General features: G+C 37.7%; 1 protein-coding gene across 4 annotated transcripts in view; it reads left to right on the top strand.

Annotated features, from left to right (window-relative positions):
* The window catches only part of STX17 (syntaxin 17), a 41,481-nt gene that overhangs the window by 7,432 nt on the left and 11,042 nt on the right, over positions 1-23,007 (top strand). For all 4 annotated transcript variants that reach the window (XM_075084525.1, XM_075084523.1, XM_075084524.1 and 1 more), the window contains exons 2-4: positions 2,775-2,956; positions 11,029-11,094; positions 20,181-20,400. In XM_075084525.1, coding sequence (XP_074940626.1) covers positions 2,834-2,956; positions 11,029-11,094; positions 20,181-20,400 — 409 coding nt within the window. In that variant the 5' untranslated portion in view covers positions 2,775-2,833. The remainder of the gene's footprint in view (positions 1-2,774; positions 2,957-11,028; positions 11,095-20,180; positions 20,401-23,007) is intronic.

Below are 23,007 nucleotides of genomic sequence, written 5' to 3'. Positions count from 1 at the left end.
TTCTTTAAGGAACCAATTTTTAATTAATTCTAGCTCATAAACTCGTGGTTCAGTGTACAAGCTGTCAGGAAAATAAATGTGTATTTGAAGAGGAAGTACTGCAGTTTGGAGGTTGATGCTTTTTATCTTCTGTTCATTGCAAAAAAAAAATCCCGTCTAGGTTCAAAATGGAGTTCAACTGTGTTAGGGACTGTAGTGACTAAGGTATAATAAAAGAACCAGTGTATTTTTTATCATCTTCCATTTAAGCTACTCTTTTCGGAGTGGTGGAAAGAGTAAACCAGCACAAAAGGATTAAAGATCTTTTTACATCCTGAAAAATGTGCGACCACCCACTGCATGTTTATATGGAGATTTGGAGAAGGACCTATTAATACTAAATGTGTTGTGTTAGAAAGGGATTTGTAAGACCGCTTGATAGTATACCCCTCTGTTATTTGAAGCAGGGATGATTTAGCAATGAGTTCAAAGTAGGAATGACTGCAAAGTCAATTGATGAAATAGTTTTCTTCTGAGATTCTGAAAACGGAAGAGATGTATCAGTGGTAACTCTGCAGTAAAACCTTAAAGATTCACTTCCCCTAACTTGTTCTACTCTCAGAAAATGCTCAGTTTCCCACAGTTTTCAGCTTCTTTCTTGAATGGGATAGATAAAGGAGAGTCTTCTCTTCTTCAGAAAAACACAATAGTGTTTTTTTTGCAACTATGTTGGATAAGGTGAGTAATCTGGGACTAGAAATCCAGCTTCCATTTGCCAGAAGCGCTTTCAGCTTTCTCACTGGCCTGATGGAAGAAGCTTACCACTTGGCTCCTTTGAAGGTGAGGGAGATTTGTACATATCCTTCCTGCAGCCTACAAGTGAGTGCTGTGTCTCAACTATGGGTAGTTCAGTTGAAGACCCAGTGCCATCAACTAGTGTCTGCCTTCAAGTTCTCTCTGTCCGCAGGGATCACAGATCACAGAAAAACCTCACCACTCTACCCCCACACTTTCATACCATAGTTAGATGTGAGAAAAATGATGTCTAATTTCACTGTTCGGCTGTGTGAAAAATAGGAAAATTTTTTAACCTGTTACATTCTGGTTTGCCTAATCTGTACTAGGAGGATTATGCTGGTTTAATTATTTTAAATTAGAATTGTAGAATCATAGAATGGTATGGGTTGGAAGGCACCTTTAAAGGTCATCTAGTCCAACCACCCTGCAGTTAACAGGGACATCTTCAACTAGATCAGGGTGCTCAGAGCCCCGTCCAGCCTGACCTTGAATGTTCCTAGGGATGGGGCATCTACCACCTCTCTGGGCAACCTGTTCCAGTGTTTCACCACTTGGCCTTGTTGAACCTCATGAGGTCCTTGCAGACGGACCTCTCCAGCTTGTCTAGGTCTCTCTGGATGATGTCCCACACTTCTGGTGTGTCAACTGCACCGCTCAGCTTGGTGTCATCTGCAAACTTGCTGAGGGTGCACTCGATCCCACTGTCTATGTCATTGATGAAGATATTAAATAGTACCGGTCCCAGTATGGACCCCCGAGGGACACCACGCGTCACTGGTCTCCATCTGGATGTTGAGTCATTGTCCACTACCTTCTGGATGCAACCAGCCAGCCAGTTCCTTATCCACCAAACAACCCACCCATCAAAACCGTATCTCTCCAGTTTAGAGAGAAGGATGCTGTGGGGGACCGTGTCAAAGGCCTTACGGAAGTCCAGATAGATGACATCCATAGCTCTTCCTTCCCTTGTCCACTGATGTAGTTGCTCCATCACAGAAGGCCACTAGGTTGGTCAGGCAGGACTTGGCCTTGGTGAAGCCATGCTGGCTGCCAATTAGTTCGGTTACTGGAAGAGGAAAATGAGGGAAAGCCTTTTGGTGCAGTTGCTATTGTAGTACAGCTACTTTCATATAACCAAGTTAGCACATGTCTTTTTATTGACATCTGTGACAAAACTTTCTTATATGTGTCTGCAATTCAACTTCTTGTTTTTTTTTTTTAAAAATGACTGTACAGAAAGAAAATCTCATTTAAATAACTTCTGTTTATAGAGTATTCAAACTACAAAATTACCTCACAATATTTTTTCTTGCCCCTTGTGTCCATTCAGCATAATGAAATTCCTTTATATTACTTATACCCTCCGCAAATAAATGTTATTGTATACAGTTCTGCATTCTTTCTTTTAGAGAAGTGGTACTTCAAAGCCATGTCTTACAGCTATGCAGGGAACAGAATTCAGGCTACGTATATACCAGTCCTACAAATATTTCAGCAACCTGTTAAAACCCCTTGTTAGGTGATGCCTTGTCATTTTCAGCAGAGGACAAATGTAACTTGCAGTGCAAATCTTGATTTGGGAGCTCTTAATCTGTCTAGGAAATGTACTTACAAAATTAATTTTATTTTGGTGTCTTTTCAGAATATGTTTGTGATTTCGAAGATTATTCAGAATGTAAATTGGCAAAACTTGAACTGTGATGAATCTATCATTATGCTGCGAAGCATGTTTGCATCTGCCTTAATTATTCAGCTATTTTTTTTCTTAGTGTTAAGTTTTGTCTATGAAAAATGATCCCCAAGGCCTGCAAATAAATGGAAATAATACATTTAAATGCAAATAGGGTATCCAGATTTTTAACTAGTTAATACTGCTCAAATGTGGTTTTTGAATAGATGTGATTATTGGAAAGACTGATTTACCTTATTTTGCTTTCTTTTAAAAAGTGATTCTAAATTACCACATTTTTATAAGTCTGTAATTCTTTGTTTTTTAGGGGTTTCTACCTTGATGAAGGTATACTGGTGAAGTGTTGACTTGAAAGCTGCTTTTAGGATGTCTGAAGATGACGAGAAAGTTAAACTGCGTCGAATTGAACCTGCCATTCAGAAATTCATTAAAGTGGCAATTCCAACAGATTTGGAAAGGTTAAGAAAACACCAAATAAATATTGAGAAGGTTAGTGTTCACTTTCTACTGAAGTAGTTCTTTTTACAGTTCTTTATGGAAGCAGTCATGCTAGAAGATTATAAGAGATTATAATGAAAAGTTGATTATGAAATGCTTTAATTCAAATTTGGCTAAAAATAGAACTTCTTTATTGCCTAGTAATTCAGTGTGTGCAAAGGCCTTTACATTTGTAGTAACCAGTCAATCTACAGAGGGAGAAACAATACTGTTTTGTGTTAAAAAGCTATTGTAAGGAAAGCAGCCTAATACTCCTACTTTATTTTTACGTCACAGTGGTTTGCTGCCAGCTATTCTGAGTAACTTGCTGTTTATACCTATCTTTTTCTCTATATATTTTTAAACTGAGTTGAGAGAGAGAGATATCAAATTTTTTAAGTAAATAGAAGAGAAATTGCTTCAGAATTGTAGTAAGTTTATATGCTGCTTGTTGACATTAGCTCACACTTAACAGTGACTGAATATGCTTCCAAGTTAAACTCTTGCATACACTGTGGCAATGCCTGTACTGCTGAAATAAACGTGCCCAAGACAGTTGTCTGGCACGAAAAGGCCTATGTCTATGTTATTCGATCCTCATATGCTGCAAAACAGGGTGGCTGCATCCACATTGCTGGTGGGGAATAGCCGCTGTTATGTGTTTGTGACTCCTCAGCTGTTCTCAGGAACTCTTTATGTGAGAGAGCTGTTTGGCATTGACAGGGACAGTTCTAACAATTTAACAGCACAGATGACCAGATTTCAGACTTGAAACATTCTCCATCTCTGTTTATTAATATAGATATAGCCTGTGGAAACAGAGATGTTGCTTTGTTGAGGAAGGCAGTTAAGAGGTTTACTAAAACAGGTGACGCCAATAAAAAAGGGAAGAGAGTGACTCAAACACACAGTTGTATCATCAACATTGTGATGGAATTTTTGAAATGACCGTACAAGACATATTTGTTTAGAAAAGATTGTACTTGCAACCACAGAAAAATCAGTGACAGAGAGAGTCTGTAGTTCTGCATGTTTCTGAAAAAACATACATTGTATTAATTTGACTAGGCTTATTCACAATGTATAAAATCAAGTGTATATGTAAATCTGGATGGCATAGGACAACCAACTACATTTTTTAACACCTTGAGAAGGAATGAAGAAATTGGAAGCAAACAGGTGAACATTAATTTGATTTCCTGAAAGGTATGGTCTGAAGGGTGCGTATAATGTATTGTTCAAACTGTTTCATATTTTGCTGCTGTTATTTGTTCACAACTTTTACCATAACTTTACTGTAGCTTTACTGGGTGGCTAATCTTTTCGATGAAATTTTCCATGCCAGGTTTCTGCCTCAAGTAGTTTGGGGATGGGAGAGGAGGGAAAACAAATCCATGTCTTTGTTTCTGAGAACATAGTCAGGAAATAATGTGTTGTTCAAGCAACAGTAATTTCTTTTAATAAGAAATGCTTAGTTTAAGTTACAGTAAATGATTGATAGCTTAGTCATAATTTCTTTTCAAAGCAGTGACGTGTGTTGGAACACTTGAGATATTTTTGTGGGGTGGTCTTTGTCTGGACTGTACATTTTGCTGTGCCTCTTAAAATTCTGCTGTTTTTTTTGCCAAGAAGTATGATTCTGAAAAAAAAGTGGTTTGCAGGTGCTCAGTAGCTACTGTTGAACCTTCACCAGCTGAAGATTGCTAAAGATTTACCCAACACTAAGGCATGCTCCTGTGCTTAGAAATAAGCAGATCTCATTCCTGGAGTTGCTCACTTGATTGATCCTGAATCTGAGAATGAAAACACGGATGATTTTTCTGTGTTACCACTTTCTCATCCTCTTACTTTCACTTTCTTGTATGCAAGAGGAAAGTCTTCCTGGCTTATGTAAATGAAGGATAAAGAATTGGGCGAGGGGAGCTTGTGAAGAAGTACCTCAGGTGGGAGGTGAAATTGCAGAAATGGTAGGTGACCATGGCATGAGAGAAAAAGTGGGATAGAGGAAGACCTGGGGCTTTTGGGACTAATAATGGGAGATAATTGTTTGATTCTTTCCTGGTAAGGGTATAATAAGGATACAGTAAGGATATGAACTGCAGTATTCACAAACTGAAAAGTGTATTAGTATAATATTTGCCTGAAGCAATAACTTCTGAATGAGATGACCTATTTTTTCAGGCACAGCATGTTGTTTACTCTTTGTTATTCCATATTTGTATAATTCAATACATTACCTAGATGTCAGCTGATTCAGCATTTTTTTGCCTTGGAATCAGCCAGTTTGCAGCAGCCCGGTATTGTAGCGGCCAGGAGCAGCTTTCTGTTTTCGAGCTTCTCCCAAAAAGAACAACTAATTGAGTTACTTAGCATTGTAGCCAGAGTACAGAGGAGTCAGTATTAGCTTGCTCTTGGGTGAGATGATGGGGAGCAAGGAGTCTCAGCTATTAAATTGCCCTGGAGAGCTGTACAGCCTCCAGGGATCAGTCGCTCAGTGCACATGGCCCATACCTAGCAGTGGCCATAGAGCTAAAGGCAACTAGTGAAGGATAATGCAGAGTAGGACAGGATTCAGAGGTGCCTGGAGAAGAGCATCGTAATAATAGCTTTTCCACGCAAGCTGTTTCATTCAATTATAGACAGTCTTGGTAGCTAGGTTGTTCCCTTCTTTCTCTAACCAGAAGTTGCATAATTGTGCATGGAAGCAACATGCATTTGTCATAATCCACCAAGAGGGAGTTCTTGGTTGCAGAGAGGTAGTTTTTGGTCCACAGTTGGCTTATGTTAAAATTATGTTAAAAATTATATCTTCAGGGCAGCACTTCAGTTAACAGCAACAGCATCAATGAGTGTGGAGCAGTGAGGTGTACCATTCTTCAGAATCTTGAGGAAGGCATCCAGAAGTGAAGCGGTGCCATTAATAAATACCCACAAAAGGGTAGCATAAAAACTACAGCCTTACCTGAGAGGAGCAAATGGGTGGTCACTGGAAAAAGGTAGTCTGGTGATGGGAGGGGTGAGCTGACCTGCCAGCACAGAATGGGAAGTGATTAGCAGGGCACATGAGCTTTACACAAGGGTTTTGTTGCACACTGAAGGTAAGGATAAGCTTTTGATGTGTGTAAGGTAGTAACTGGGGAGAGAGGATGGAGGGGATGGGCATAATTTAATGCTGCTTGATTTTTTTTTTGGAAGAGTACTATTTTGTACAGCTAAATAGATTCTTTGCTAATTATTATTCATAGATGTAAACCTGTCATTTAGGATATATAAAACCCCTATCAAGAAGCCTCAAAAGGTATTGGGTGCTGCAGTGAGAAACAGACACATGATCAGTTATTACCCTGTGTAGTACTTACCAGTGTGATAGATGATCTTGGAAATTACGGTGTTTTGCAGAACCTGGTAAGTGAGGAGGGTTAGCCAGTTACTGCTTGATCCTGCTGAAAATCTTTCACTTTTTTAGACAAAGAATAATTATGCTGTATCTAGCCAAATAGTGTTACCATGGTGTCAGGGAAGGGGTGGAATATGTTCCACTTAATTCAGCCATGTGTTGGTCAGCTGAAGTCTTTATTGGCCCAGCAACTCATTTGAGTTAAGCATTCCTGTTTCGCAGACAGAAGGGAAGATTGTTGTAAGGATAGTTTTCTGTGTTTAGAAGAAAATGCAGAAAATACTAGCACTCAGGATAAAGTGAGACTTTAGGTTAGTTCTGATTTAATACTTTGTTCAAAGCAACGTCAGAGAAACTCATGCTTGGCCAGAGTTTAATTATAGGTAATACAAACCGTGGCATTTCTGTGATGGCACTCAGTGATCACATTGAAATGCCAGGATGCTTTGTTGAATTCAGTTTTATATTTCAAATGTAAAAAACTGATGCAATCTAAAAGTATCCAGTTTGGACATTTCTTGAGGTTTTCAGGTTGTTGGTGTCGATATGAATGATCTGTTTAGTCAATATAAAATTTGCATATCAGGAAAATCCTTAAATAATTGTAATCAGAGTTATTCAAAGTGTTAACTGTGTTCCCTCTAAAACAACACTTCTATGAAAGCACGAAGTGGTAGCAATGTTTAATACAGATTTGTTCTTCTGATTTCAGAATACTATTAATTAAAAATTTCTTCATCCCTAGACAGCAAAATTCCTGGCAGATTTTATATTTGAATTAGTAATGAACAGAGTTATTAGAAACAAATAACTATGGATAAAATCTTCAAATAAACAATTGGTAACTATACCAGAAGGTATTCAGCAGTACTGAAGGCTTCAGAACTTCTGTGTATAAAATAAAATACACAAAAAATAAAAGACACAAAAATTTATGAGAAGTAATACCTCTGTGTATACAAATAGTCTCCAAATGCCAGATTCTTTAAAAGTCCACACTCAATGTGATGATCTTAAAATTTGAAAGGTTTTGGGTTTGTTTTTTTTTTTAAAAAATACTTTTCTGGCTGTAAGAACTATAGCTATTCCAAAGTTTACTCTATTGTTAGATTTATGAGACTGTGAGAATAAAAATAGGGCAAATCTAAATGTGAAATCTGTCACTCTAGGTAGTTCTAGCTTATCAGAACACTAGCAATATTTTCGTTGAAATACTTCCATAATCATTTACATTTTTATATCTTTAACATGCATTTTAGCCGTAACAAATGTGTTACAGTACTTTTATGAGCTGTCAGTATCAGGAGCTTAAATGGTTTTCTCTGAAACACTTTTTGTAAAATTAACTTTCAGCCATGTAAACCAAACATCCCTAGAGGTAAAAGGATAATTTTGTAGAATCTGGTCCTGTTTATTTTACAGGCTACTTTTAAGCAAAAATCACTAATTATGTCAAATTGCTTAGAGCAGCAACATTATTTACTTATGATGAAGCCAATATCTCTAACCTCATTTCATGAATATTGATTTAAACCTTAGGTTCCAGAGATAGTCCAAACAATTAATCTACTAAATCACTGTTTGAAGAAACTATAAAATCAATATATAATGAAATTTGACCTTGAGTATACCTTTTCAGAGGAAGTGGCTGCCATAAATCCATTGTTATAGCATTGCTTCTCAACTATTTGAGAGTCTGACTTTCCATATGACAGTTTCTAAAGACTTAAAACTTACATCCTTTAGAAATCAGTACTTTATACTTGGTTTGGTGGGTTGGTTTTTTTGTTTATTTTTTTTTCCTGGATTGATGGTCTCTCACTCCGAAAGAGGGAATAAAATGCACACTTATCCAAAAGACTTGCAACTTCTTGTTAGCCTCTGTTAGATGAAAGGAATTTTCACAGTACTACAGGAAGGTGGAGGTTTTGGCATGCTGTCCTAAACTTTGTTGGTGATACGCAACAATCCTTAAAAAACAGAAGTGCTCTAAGACAAGGCATCCTTTTCTCTGTTGCTCTCAGTTTTAATTTCATTTCCCATGACTGTGCCAAAGTTAAAGAATGTTTGAGAAACACTTTTTACCTTTGGCAGGGGACCATTGTTGTGGTGGGAAGATACATAAAGGTGACACAAAAAAAAATAAGGTATCTGAGTCTTACTGCAGTCTTTATCAGAACGTATACATTTGTATAGGACATTTATTACAGAGCTTTTAGAAATGGTGAGCACTACTTGCTACAAAAATTAATGCAGAGGGTGTTATCAAAAGCTTTGAGTTCTCTCCATGTCCACTGGAGACATTCTCCAAGGAGAAATTAAAGGGATCCAAAGCATAACCACAGAGGTTTCTTTCTAAAGAGACTTCTCAAAAGAGAATGGGACAAAGAGGAAAAGAGGTTGTCTGAGAGTAACGTTATGTTTTGTATTTCTGATGTGGAATACAAACTATTTGGCTATAGCACAATTACATTTAAATAATATAGACTCATGGAAACATAGAGTGATTTGGACCTTTAAAGACCATCTAGTCTAACCTCCTGCCGTAGGCAGGGATGTCTTCAACTAGACCAGGTTGCTCAAAGCCCCATGCAACTTGACCATGAGCACTTCCAATGATGGGGCATCCACAACTTCTTCAGGCAACCTGTTCCAGTGTCTCGCCACCCTCGTCACGGAAAATTTCTTATGTCCAATCCAAACGTACCCACTTTCAGTTTAAAACCATTGCCCCTTGTCCTGTCACTACAGGCCTTGGTAAAAAGTCTCTCTCTACCTTTCTTCTAAGCTCCCGTTATATATTGAAAGGCTGAAATCAGGTCTCCCTGGAGCCTTCTCTTTGCCAGGCTGAGCAACCCCAACTCTCTCAGCCTTCCCTCACAGGAGAGGTGTTCCAGTCCTCTGGCCATTTTTGTGCCTGTTCCCTGGACCCATTCTTAACAGGTTAGGATTCCATAGGTATTTTTACTTCATGAACCTCCCTTAGTTTTACATATATTTGTCAATTATAAATAATGGCAATGCCATCTATCCCCAAGGTTTGCTCTCCTTGAGTTCCCCAGAGTGAATATTGCCCAGGAGTATGCCCTCATTTGTGTTGAATGACAAAGAGAAGTTAACAAGGAAGAGTTCTCTGACCCCAAGAATGTCATTGCAGTGAGTGTGCGCTCATTGGATCCTTTGAGGTCATCACCAGCATGCTTGGAATTTCAAAGCAAAGTACAAGACTACTAAGTATATAAAGCAGATGAATGTGCTGAGCCTTTCTACTAGAAATTATAGAACAATAAAAGTTTCCTGAGGTATTATTCTTGTTATTCTTAACTGTAAAACAGTTTTTTAATTATTTGGTATATGGACAGTATATTACAGTCAGCTGAAATTGAAAAGGTAATATTTTCCCAAACCCCTTCTGTTCCACCCTCAGAAATTTCTGTTTCAGTACTCTTTCAGGGATGATTGAATTGGAAGATCTACTGTTGATACAGATTTTTTTTGTCCATTTTATTTTAAAGAAAAATGGCTATAATTTTAATAGCATAACAATTTATGCAGAAGTTGCTAGTTTCCTAGAAAAAGCAGTTTAATCTGACTTAATTGAGCACTAAACTTTTTATTTTCTATAGAACTACAAAATCCTAACATGAAAGAACTTTTTCCTCTGAAAATAAGAAGTAACTTCAGATTTCTTGTTGTATTTTAGGAAGCTGAGTAACTTGTGGTCTTTATTACTGTGGCCTCTAAATTATGAAAAAAATTAAGGAAATATGTAGGCTGTGGGTAAAGTTTTTTAATGGTAACAAAATGTATTTAGAATTTGAGAAATTAAACTTTACCTAAAAATACCTCACAAATCATGGTAAATATTCTGTCTTGTTATTTAAACAATTAAAAAGAATGTTCTAATATTGTCTAGTATTGTAAATGCACTCTTTGATGGTTTCGGGACATATTCCAGGAATCACAGCTTCTATTTGTATTATTTTGCTACTCTTTTTCATGATAATGTCTCTACATTATTTATATATGCAATAGCAGGGATTGATTAATTTTAGTGATGATAAGATTTATATGTGATGGTATGTAGTTCTTTTGCAACACTAGCTCTCTGCTAATGGAATAACTACACTGGTCTTTGTCCCATGGAAAGCACTGTATGGATAGTTTCCCACTGAGGCTAGCGGAGCCTCATGCAGGTGCCAAATCTACCCTGATGATTCTTGTAACTGTTTGTAACTGTATAAAAATGCAAAGTGTAAATGTAGACAGCAGTGCTGTGTAATGAATGCAGTTCTCTTTGTAAATAATATCAGATACCTTGTTGTCCTACATGACTGGTACTGCTTACCCCCTATTCTATTCCTTTTTCCTCCTTCTGCCCCTTGTGTTACTGACCACCAAGTGATTTATGCCATAGCAGTATCAGGATGCTGCAATATTTTTTTGTTGTTAAAAACTGATTCTGAAACCCTGGTTAACTGCAGTTCAGTAAAATATATTGTACAAAATTATTCACAAAATACATTGCTATTTACCTCTCTAATTTTGTAGTGGAAATGCCTATGACTCAGTTTCTTTACTGTCAATTTTGGAAAATTAAAGTTGTTATATCTGAAGGTTCCTTTTTTCTGTAATGCTAGTTGGTAAAAATAGCAATTATATGGAGTATTTTTCCTTTTTATTTTAGTATCAAAGATGCAGGCTCTGGGAGAGATTGCATGAAGAGCACATTAACGCAGGACGAACAGTTCAGGTAAGGCTATTAAAATGACTGTGATATTAATGGAATTAAATTACATACATAGTACTGGTTACCTCAGGGATGGATCTTCACAGAGATGTATATTTGACAGACGGATTTGAGAAGTAAATGGCATCACTTTACTTTTGTTTAAAAGGTAGGGATTTCCTAATTGTGTCCTATGAGGCAAATACAGTCAGAAATGTTTCAGGATTCTTGAACAAATGAAAATTTGGATACCCTGGTGTTTTGCAAACTATCCTCTTACATTATTGAATTAGAAGACAGGAATTGCAGTAAGGGATACTGTTAATTTTAAAGCATGGTTTCAGATCAAACACAGAGTATCTGGACTGCTACTTTGGTGTGCACATGTCTTGTTAGATGCGTAATATCATCAAAGGAGGAAATACCAGGCACATTTGTCAGTATGGTGTCACCTCAGTGACTTCAGGCATAGTCACCCATAACTCAGCACACAGGGAATCTCACATCTGTTTCTAAAAAAATGCATGTCTTAATGAAAATGATGCTAATGCCAAACATCAGCCTTCAGACTGCTAAATAGCACACAGCCAAAGATTATCAATACAGAAAAACACAAAGACCAGATCTGCACTGCAAAGTTCCCTGGCACAGATATAGCAGCTAGTGGTTATAATATGCTGTACTGGCAAAATTCTGGGTACAGACGTGTCTTTGCCAGCAGGAGGGGCATTTTGTGTTGGTTTCATAGGTGGTGTTCAGAGGAAGTACATGACTTTGTGACCTATGCTAAATCTAGACAAGCAGGCTTTGCAGCAGGGGTAGCACAGTCCTAAGCCACTGTATTTTATAATTCTAATACTGTAAATTCCTGTGTTTGTTGCAGTGCCTTACTGGCTCCTGTGGGAAATTAGACCAGACTAAAAATGAAAAAAAAACCACAAAACCTCAGAAAGAAGAACTTAATCCCGATTGAACAGCAGTGTTAGACAGTAGGCAGAACTGGAGTTATGTATCTTTTCTGAGGAATGGAAGGTGTTAAGTCAGCTTGTTAGGTGTAGATTATAAGAAGTTATATTTGAAATCCACTTGATTTTTTTGTTGTTTGGAGGTCTGAATGTTTATTTTTACTTTTCACAAAGCATTTTTGAAATTTGAATATAAAATAAGTTTATTCTTAATATCAAAAGAGTATTCCAGATGTGAAGATTCTGTTAAAGCGATGGCATTCTAACAGGCGTGGTGTAGTAAGCACATGTTTGCTTATGTCTTCATTCTAATCTGTTTTCACATCTGAGGGGAGGAAAAGCTTCTCTTGGAACTCTTTATTATTAGTATAATTTGTTTAGCAAGACAAAATTTATCAATAATTAGAGAAAAAATAATCATGTTCAAGATGATGTTTTTAAATACAGTAAGTGCTTTAGTAATAAAACCTCATATTTGTTTCTAGAAACATTTATATTTGTCTTGAACCTAAAGCCTGCCATTTTCACTTTCAGCCAAAATGGATTTTCTTATATTTCATTTAATGCTTATTGCTTTTAGATCTGCATGCAAGTTACGCATTAAAAGTGGTTCACATTCTGATACCCAGACAGCAGAATAAGTGTCTGGGTCCATGCAAAAAGAGTAGACTAGGTCTTTGTTTTAATTAAACAGTTAGAAGTCTGGAGTACTTGATAATAAATTATATGACATGTAGAATGTGTTTGCTGTAAGCTGTTTAAATGTTTACCAGTGGACTTGTGATCTGTTTGTTTGCGAAGAAATCAGATTAATTATTGTGATACCAAATGTTCTCTGCAGCACACGCTTTGCTCTCAGAATTAGATGTTGTAAAAATACATTAGGAATCCCTAAGTCAATATTGACCCAAGGCATCCGCCACAGGTTTTAGACAAATATATGCACAGCCACTCTACATTTAATCCATGTGCACATAATTAGCCATTTTTCTGAATTTTCAGTTTACCCAGAATAATTACTTCTGTTGTACTTTTGATGATGGTCAAAATTATAATAGAAGTATAGATGAGCATAAATGTATACCTCTTCTTGCTGGTGGCCAGATGCCACATCAAAAACTTCTAAAAAGGAAAGTGAAGAAAACTGGAGAAGTCTTTACATGATAACACCCTTCCAAAAATACTGAGAGAATGCCTCTTGTATACTGTGTATTAGTTTTCATGAACGTGCTCTTGTAGATCTTAATTTTTACGGATGATCTGTGGACTTCTTAAAATGTTAGGACCTGAATAAATAGGCACTTTTGCTAGGCTTTGCTCCATATATGCTGACTATGCCATACAATTAGTTAATTATTGCAAGATTTAAGTTAATTTCAATGAAATTGCAGTATTTTATTGTAACACCTAAAGGACTGCTTTGATCATAGTGAGAGGTAGAAAAATGCTGCAGTTACTAGAGAGGATATAAGTCATTGAACTAAAAAATGGAAAACACTGTGAATGAATGATCTGGCTTTAGTCTGTATTCAGCTGGCAAAAGGAGACACTCTGTTCTGCAAAGCATATGTAGGCAGATGTAGTCTCTCCACTGTGTTGCTCTAACGTGGAAAGGTATTTGAAAAAGGTTAATTTTTTTTCTTTTTTTTGCTTTTATGATTTCCATTTCAACTGAAAATGGTTTACAAGTGAAAGACGGTCTTAAGTCAGCTCTCTTTTGCATAAATCTTCAAAGTTTAGTTGTATGGCTCATGTCTTCTGTACCATCTTCAAAATTATGCAGTCTTTAAATGAAGTGTCTTTCTGGAGTACTATGCAATATACTGGGAGAGCATGAGAAGCAGGGTAGATGAGCATCTTTACTGCTGCAGGAGATTTTTCATGGTTTCAGTGCGGGGTCATGTAAAATCAGCTCACTATTGCAGCCTGTCGCCATCTGTAGGGTAAATATATCCTTAAACTCAGGTTTTGTTTGACCTATGCCAAGAAATTTGCAACATATATTCTTTATTACATTTCTTTGAACAAAGACTGGAGAAGATAAGTGAAGGCAAGATTACATTTGTAGAGCTAAGCTACTGCAATACCTTCTTAAAAATCATACTTACGTTTGAGAGTGTTTAAGGTGGTGGGCTTGTTTGGAGGCGCTATTTACTACTTAATTTAGAAGAACAACATGAGCAGAAGACAGGAGATAAAAAGGGACTGATTTCTTGGACGTGACAGATCCTATGTCATCCATGTACTATATCAGGATAAAGAGTTTAAAATGTAAACTACAGGAAAATGTATATGACATTACATTTAATGACGGTACAACCAAAAGGAAGGAAAAGAGAATGATGGTGGCAGAGATTGAGTGTAATAATGGCATGACCACCATGATTCAGTTAGCTGGTAGTGTTAGGAGCAGTGTAGGCTGTTAGGGATAGAGTAAGTGAAGTGCTGGAGTTTCTGAGCGCTCTGGGAACATCAGCCTTGCCAAGGATGCGAGGCTGAAGCAGATACTTACACTGTGATTTTCAGGTAGCTGTTGCTGAGGGCCTTAGATAGAACTTCAGATTTTCCATAGCTGGTACAGATATCACATGGAAATACTCACATGGAAATAATCCTAAAGCTCAAGTCACTGCTGCCTTTTCAAGGGTTTTGGTCCCATCTCAGCCCTTTGACATTTGTACAAGGTGGAGCCATGTGGACCTGGTGTTTATCCTGGTGCCCAGGGGCCTCACTTTGGGTCAGCACTGAAACACTGAGGTGTCCTTACGTTCTTTGTTACTACCTCTTTTCCTTGTGGTGTTATGGGCCCTTAATGAACAGCGTCCTGTGGCAGTGTAGCCCAAGCTCTCTGCCATGGCACACTGCTGCGGGTTGCTGCATGCGTTCGCCTGCTTTTGAGTGGGAATTCCATTATTTCTTCTTTGTTGTCATCCGTAACTTTTTCTCAACTGTAATGAAACTGGTTGTGCACAAGAGGCAAGTGTTGCTGGTATAACATCGGTGGTGATGTTCATGAGCGTTATGTAGTTGAGTGTGAAGTGATGATGGTATTTTAAGGCAGCCTACAGTAAGCCTGTGGAAACACAGCACCTTATTTCTCATCAGGTTTGAAAATTCAGCTGTCACCATTAGTGAAGAAAAATTACTGCTCTGAAAAAAAAAAAAAAAGAAGAATTTTTACTCTTTTGTATAAATAATGTTTATTGGTTTTCTGAAAATTGCTGTTAATACTTCTGAATCACTTAGGGAACCTATCACTTTTCTCACACGTCCAAGACAGCTGTAAAGGGACTCCTGTTTATCTTAGGAGGAGAAGAATATGGGAAGATACTTCGTGTTTTTAAAGATAACTCTAAAAACTGAATCCTTACAATAATTCTTTCTCTTATTTAAACTGTGTGCTGAGTAATAAGGTAAGCTTAACGGGCAGATGTGTTCTGTCATTCAGCAGCAGTGATTAAAAAAATGTTTAAATTAAGCTCTCCTTTGGCTCATTTATCTCTTTTTGTATTTTACTTTCTGATAGAAATTTATAATTTATTATTTATTTTTTATTGAATGTGTTTGTAAAGATTTCGAAAAGAATGAAAAAGCAGAGCAACTTCATTATGTATGACTTCTCTGTTTATTTCCATTTTGGATGTGCTGATAGAGTCAATAGATTTCTCACAGTAGTTGTGAAAACCATGCCACTTCTCATTTAATTTTCTGGAAAAAATCCATTATATTTATTCACATAATGTAGTGAATCCACCATCCTGGTGGATCTCCCAGACCTACCTCCAAATTTGTGGACACTTTAGAAAAATTAGGCTCAGACTTTGTGTCTCTATGTCAGTTCTGCATTTATTCAAGAACAGTGAACCTCACTCCAAAAAAGTCCTTTAAGTCCTAGGGATGAAAACACTATGTGATAGCTATAGAACATTAGTTTCGGTATATAGCAAAAATACGCAAACAGCATAAAGCTGAGAGAGACTAAGGGATTCTGGTGGAGAGGACAGGCTTAGAATTCATAATGGTGTTGAGAAAAGACCTGAAAAATCAGTATGTTTTTGGATGGTGACAAGAACAATCATTGGCAGTATAGAGCCTGTCATGGGAAGCTGTTGGGGCAGCTCTTGTGCAAAAGGGACTTGAAGGGCACAGAGTAAAAGTGAGCCAGTAGTGTGGTAGTGGTGCAAAAAAGCCAGTTAATGTAGCGGGATATATAAATGGAAGAATAGTCAGTGCGGTGTCTCATACAGCCTCTTTGGTCTGCATTAGTAGGATCCCAGGTAGAACAGTTAGTCCAGTTTGAGCACCACCCTTCTAGGGAAGCTGTGGACTGATTAGGGAGCATTCAGGGAGAACAATGAAAATGGTCAGAAATTGGGAAATTGACACTTACTTGGAAAGACAGATTAGTTATCTTGCCCAAGGAATGCCTAACAGTGGTGTGTTGTCTGTTTGCAAACATGGAAAAGATGGTTGCAAAGAGGATCGGGCTTGTCTTCCTCTGTTTTGAACAGAGAGGATTAGAAATACCTGGTTTAAACTGAGGCACGAGAGATTTCTGTTAGACATGAGGAAAAATACTATGGGAATTAGGATAATGAATTCTTGTAACATAATATCAAGGAGGTTGTGGCTCTTCATGAAGAAGTCCTTTTAAGACCAGATTAGGTAAACAACTGTCAGAAATAAAATAGGGTCAACAGGTCATGCTTTGAAGGCATGACTTCCCAAGGTTTTCACCAGCTTTATTTTCCTACAGTTTTTATGAGAAAGCCATTTGAAACAAAGACACTTATTTGCTTTTGAAAGTTAACAGACCAAAATTGGAAATATTATGAAGAAAAATTCTGTTTCTTTTGGGCTGAATTTGGTGAGTTCAAAACTCAGGAGTTACCATAAATGAAAACAGGATTTTGTGTTACCTTCCTTGCTAAGTAAGCTTGGTTTTAAAAGTGGAAACACTAGGAAAGAGAGCGATATACTCTCAAATGATTATGAAAAGAAGTCACAGTCATTTGCATATCCATAACATTTACCATGATACACCCTGGTGAGTTCCCGAGGCATGTCTTCTCACAGCAGGGCATAGCTTTCTTGCTAGGCTGAACGTGTTTCGCTTCTGTTTAATTGACAACAAAATGGAACAGAAGTCCTCTCTCCAAAACCACAAAAGAAGAGGTACTAAAATTAAACTTCACCAACTAGGCAAATATCATTGTCTGATTCCTCCATCTTTTTTTCTCACAAATATTTGTCTTTGATCACCAATGTAATAATGAACAGTGAAAGTAAGCGAGGATCTGATTTAGCCATTCCTTGGGGTGGGTAGTTCGTATATCTTGAAGCTTCTGTTCAGGATTTTTGAAAACTCTAGCAGCAAGTTGGTGGTTGTGTTGGTCACTGCACAGTAACCATCTTCATTATACCCATACATTGGCTATACTGGTAATTTCAACTGGGACATTTTTAAATTTTTTTTCTTTTTTTTTCTTTTTTTTTGTTAAAGAAACCGCTATGGAAGCATTATTAACTCATCCCAAACTCACTATTGTCACTGTTTCACAACATGTTTTTGTTTGGCATATCAATTTTTGTCTCCATTATGGCCACAGACAGGATAATAATAATTCTGTTTCCTGAAACAAAACAGCAGGATCAACTTCACTCGGTCCCCTGCATATAATTTTCACAAAACAGGTAATTACATGTTGCGTCTAGATAGTCCCCTTTTGTGTTTTAAATGAAATACCAAGATTTTATAAACTGAGAATTTTGGCACGTGGTAGGCTGTGACAGTGACAACATTCTCCCTTTTTCAGTACTTATAGGTAGACCATGGGTGGAAGATAACAGGAAAAGCAAGGTAGATTAAGATGGGAAATATATGAGGAAAATTATTGGGTACCATGTTTCTAATTCAACTCAATATCTTACAAAGTTTTTTTTTTGTATCTCTCTTTTTAAATTGTTTATCAGTGTTTTTACCTGGGGTTAGCCTTAAATAATGCAGCCTAAGTTGGCTAGTAGTACTCTTAATTTAAGCATACAATAGAATATACCCTTGGTAATTCGACAAATGATTTTTACGAATCAATAGTTCTTTAGCTGCCTAATATGGCTTGTGTAGTGTTACTTCAATTTGTTGTTGAATTAATTTCCTTTTTCTCTAATTATATTTCTACTCTTTTTTTTATACATGTTAAAAAAAATTAATTCTACTAGTGTATGTAAGTAAAATAAATTCCATCTAGTTCCTGCTTTTCCAGGTAAGCAATACTGCCGTTCAAAGGCATTACCTGTACCTGGCTTGTATTACTGAAGAAAACCTTTCTTTTTCTAACCACTCACTGGTGTTAATCCATTCTGTTGTTCTGCTGCGAGAAGAATATTCAAAATAATTGGTAAATAGTGCAATAAATAATTTATTATATCATCTTATAATGTAATGCAATGAATATTATTTTTATTACAGCCTTTTTTTTTTTTAATAAATAGGTAAAAACTCTGTCCTAAAACAATGAGTGGTATAATTTAAACTATAAATTTCTTCTTTTAATTTGTGGAAAAAGAAAAGTTGTGTGCATTTTCAGATTTTAAAAACCTAGGCAATAAAAAGACCCTCTATTTTTGCTGTAGGCAGAAATTTATCTCACAAGAGATGCCTGCACACAGACTCTTCTTGCTAGTTGTGAATAGTTCATATCTTCTTGAAACTTTCATAACTAAAGAAATATTTCTGTATTTTATTATATTTGATAGTCCAATCAAATATATTTGTCATCCTTCTGAAAAAAGAATGTAAATATTGCAAAAATAAGTAATCTCTCTTTTGTCCCTGAAGGTGTCTTTGCAAAATGAAAATGATAGTTTTGGGGTAGTTGGGGGTTGCAAATGATTGTCCCCTGCAGTGCTATAATCACCACTGTTCCTTATTATAAAAAAAGGCAAATTTTGAGAAGCAATTGCTTCTTTAATTTGGATATAGTAACTTGTTGCAACCTGTGTAAATATTTTGGCAAAGGCCTAAGTTGATCACAGACACCAGAATAACTTCAGTAATTACACAGTGAGTTAATTAGTTAAATACTTTACTTGAAAATCCAAAATAAAACAAACTGACTTCTTTACTTGGAGAAGTAGATAAAACTGACAGCAAGAAAATGAAAATATTGATGAGAATGGCTTCAAAAATATTTCTCTCTTGTTTTGCGGTTGGCTGATGCTACAGATAAATTAGTTCCCCAGAGAAGATAATAGGTACCATCTCTTCCTTGATCTTCGGTTCTTATTCTCCTGGGGCAGATAGCTTAGCTTCTCCTATGGAAAGTAGGCCGTGTCCAAAAAGCCTCAGCAATATGTCCAGGTGACGCCTCACTGCGCTGTTGAGGGACTGCTCTGCTGGAGGCTGCCAGCCCCATTCATTTTTTTTTTTACTGAGAACTGAGTGAACTCATAAGCACAAGCAAATATTAAAAATACAGGCTTAGCGAGCTGGTTATGATGTAGTGGCACCTCTGAGTAAGAAGCGATCTGAAGTACCGATGCCTTCCTCTATGGACAGCTCTGAGCTCTGGTCAAGGTGACTAGATCGCTGCCTTGCTCAGCATCACTGTCAGCTACAGGACTGTCATCTGACCTAGGAAGAGTAGGAGTTGGTCATTTACTCAGAAGGGATCATCTCTAGGTTGAACTCCCTTAAGTGAGGACAAGCCCCTTCTCTGCAGAGCGTGGTATTTTTTATGGGGTGGCTCTTCTGCAGGAGTAGTTAAAAAAGATCAGGGAGTAGCACTGGGTCACAAAATTAACAGAGCCTGGGAGACCCAGGGTGGCCTCAAAGGAAGGATTCACTGCATTATTGGAAGCACGGGCTCTTAGAGCAGTTGGGGGCACCTTTGACAGGCAAACCAGCTGCAGTCAAAACATGCAGTCTGGAAATGGAAATGGATGTAGCAGAGGGGTGACCTCAAACACAGGGATTGCTTGAAAGCTGGGTCTTCTGAGGTTTGGGTTTTTTTGTCATAGTTTATTAAAACTTTAAAATGGCACTTTTTATAACTATTTAAAGATAATCAAGATGATAGTTGCTTCCCAAACACAAAAGATGCTCTTATGTAGGAAGCTACAAAATAACTCTTAAAATTGTTACAGCAACTCCGAGCCAACATGAGAGAGATGGAGAAACTCTGTTTGCGTGTCCGACAGGAAGACATCCCAGTTCTGCAGAGAATGATAAATCCAGTTAAAGAGGAAGCTTCATTTGCCATAAAAGACTTCCTGCAGCTCCATTCTGAATCTGCAAAAGAACTTAAAAAGCAACTTGAAGTACAGGATGATGCCTCTTTAACCAGATCTGCAACTGTAGGAGGAGGTAGTAGAACTTCGTTTCTGTATCTCTGACATGTATATTGTTGTATCCAGTCCTCATTTTCTGACCAGGGTAACAAGTAAATGAGATTTCAGTTGTAGAATAATTGTTAATCAAGTAGTGGATTTTCTTTCCCTACAACACACTTTTCTCATGACCTGTGACTGAGTTTTGGTAAGTGGAGAATGCTCTAATTAAGTATCTTAACAAATGAGACAGTTGTGGCCTTGCATTAAAAAGATCCCGTAGCCTTGGATCTTGAAATAGAAGACTCTTCATACGAAGAACTCACATTCATGTTTTACAGTAGCTCGACTTCTTTCCCCTGCCCCTGCAAATCACTTGATTGTGTGTGAGTAAACGTTTAGGCCATTTTCATTGTATTAGTGCTTGCAACATCAAGAAGAAAGTTTTTATATGACAGTACAATATGCCACTGCTGAAATACCTGGAAAAAGAGGAGCAAGTCTCTCTATTAAAGGAGAACATCTCTTCCGGTAGCATTTTATCTCGGTAACTGACAAGAAAGGAGAAAACAATATAAATCCATTTAAATAAAAGATTTTAAAAACACACTATAACATGCTACAAGTCAGACATGTTTGCTCATTTTCCCTCCTTTCTTTAGAAAATGTCTTTCATTCCTTGTTCTACCATTCTGTCTTCGGGGGAGGCCCTTGTTGTGTCCTGGTACCAGCTAGTGTTCTCTGCTAATGATCTGTGAGAAAGTTGGTTACATCAGCGTTAAATCCCTCCACATAATAGCAATTAGTTTTCTGCAGTAGCAGTACTGTTTAAAATTGTTCGGAAATTTCATGCGTCTTTAAAATTGAAAGAGTATTCTCAGTTAATGGCATTGTAGAAGAACTTGCCATCAAATGTGATTTCTTGACCCTTCTTGTTGCTATGTAGAGAACTACATAAACTCTTTCAAGTGTGATTAACAAGCTAGCAAGTAGCAGGGAGGAAAGAAGAGTAGGTTTGGAAGACTGGACTTGCTTTCGAGAATGTCATGTGCAGTAGTATCAGAAAGCCTTATGAATGTCAAGATATATCAAATATAGAACCAAAGAATGGTTTGGGTTGGAAGGGACCTTTGAGGATCATCTAGTTCAACCACCCTGCTGTGGGCAGGGACATCTTTCACTAGACCACGTTGCTCAAAGTCCTGTCCAACCTGACCTTGAACACTTCCAGGGTTGGGGCATCCACAACTTCTCTGGGCAGCCTGTTCCAGGGTCTCACCACCCTCATCATAAAAAATTTCTATCTTCTTACCAGGCCAATAAAAAAGACTGAATTGGCTTCTGACATATAAATCTTGACTTTTGTAACACCTTCAGCATCTTGTAGTTGATTGTTCAGTAGTTTGTCCTAATATCTTCGTGGAATTTAAGGTCTGGCTATTTGCTGCATTATCCTTCCCCTCCAAAAAAGGAAGATAATAACTGAATCTGTTCTCTTGCAGTCCTCTGGGACCCCCTTACTCAAGTTCTCAGAAATATGCTTGAACTTTCAGAGGCTGTTTCTTATATGCTGAAGAGTGAATTTCATCAGACCCTCAGGACTTGAATAGATCTACCTCATCTAAATATATTTAACCTGTTCTTTTTATGTTTCAGCCGATCCTTTTTTTCCTTTCTTATTTAAATTAATTGCATCAAATACCTGATTAAAGCTACCTGTTTGTATAAAGACTGAATTAGTCTTTCTCTGGGCCATCTGTTATTTTCTTTCTTTACCTGGCAATGCACTTACTTACACTTCCTTTGTCTTCCTCTAACTTGAAAAGCATCCATAGAAACTTTCTTGCTACAATTACAGGTAGTGTTTTCCTCAATCCCATCAGTGGCAGGGAAGAACACTGAAAGGAACAGGAAAACTCACCTGATTAACACGTGGTTCAGAGGCTGGTGCCATCAGTGGAATTTTGGGGTTTTTTGATCACGGGGAGGTTTATATGGCACGGGCCTGCTGACGGCAGATGGAGTTCAGCTATCTCAACGGAGAAAAAGGATGTCATGAGTTGGCAGGGCTCATTGAAAGGGCTTTAAACTAGGTTCTAAGGGGGAAGGGGATATAGCCAGGCTCACTACAGAGGAGCCTAGGGGTGGCGTGCCAGAGTTGGTGAAGTTGATAGCCCAGCTCAGGTGCATCTACACCAATGCAGGCAGCATGGGCAACAAACAAGAGGAGCTGGAAGCCATGTGCAGCAGGATAGCTATGACTTATTCGCTGTCACAGTGACATGGTGGGGTGACTTTTATGACTAGAGTGCTGCAGTGGATGGCTATAAGCTCTTCAGAAGAGATAGGCAAGGAAGGAGAGGCAGTGGGGTGGCTCTATATGCTAGGGAGCGTTTTGATTGCGTAGAGCTCAACGATTGTGATGATAAGGTCGAGTGCTAATGGGTAAGGACGAGGGGGAAGATCAACAAGGCAGATATCTGGTGGGGGGTCTGTTATAGGCCACCCAACCAGGGTGAAGAGGTAGATCAAGCATTCTGCAAGCAGCTGGCAGAGGTTTCACACTTGCTAGCCCTTGTTCTCGTAGGGGACTTCACCTTACCAGATGTCTGCTGGAAATACAGCACAGCAGAGAGGAAACAGT

This window comes from Phalacrocorax aristotelis, chromosome 2, assembly GCF_949628215.1.
Source record: "Phalacrocorax aristotelis chromosome 2, bGulAri2.1, whole genome shotgun sequence".
NCBI classification, from domain to species: domain Eukaryota; kingdom Metazoa; phylum Chordata; class Aves; order Suliformes; family Phalacrocoracidae; genus Phalacrocorax; species Phalacrocorax aristotelis.
Note: the sequence above shows the minus strand (reverse complement) of the source record. Positions and strands in the feature narration are given on the sequence as shown.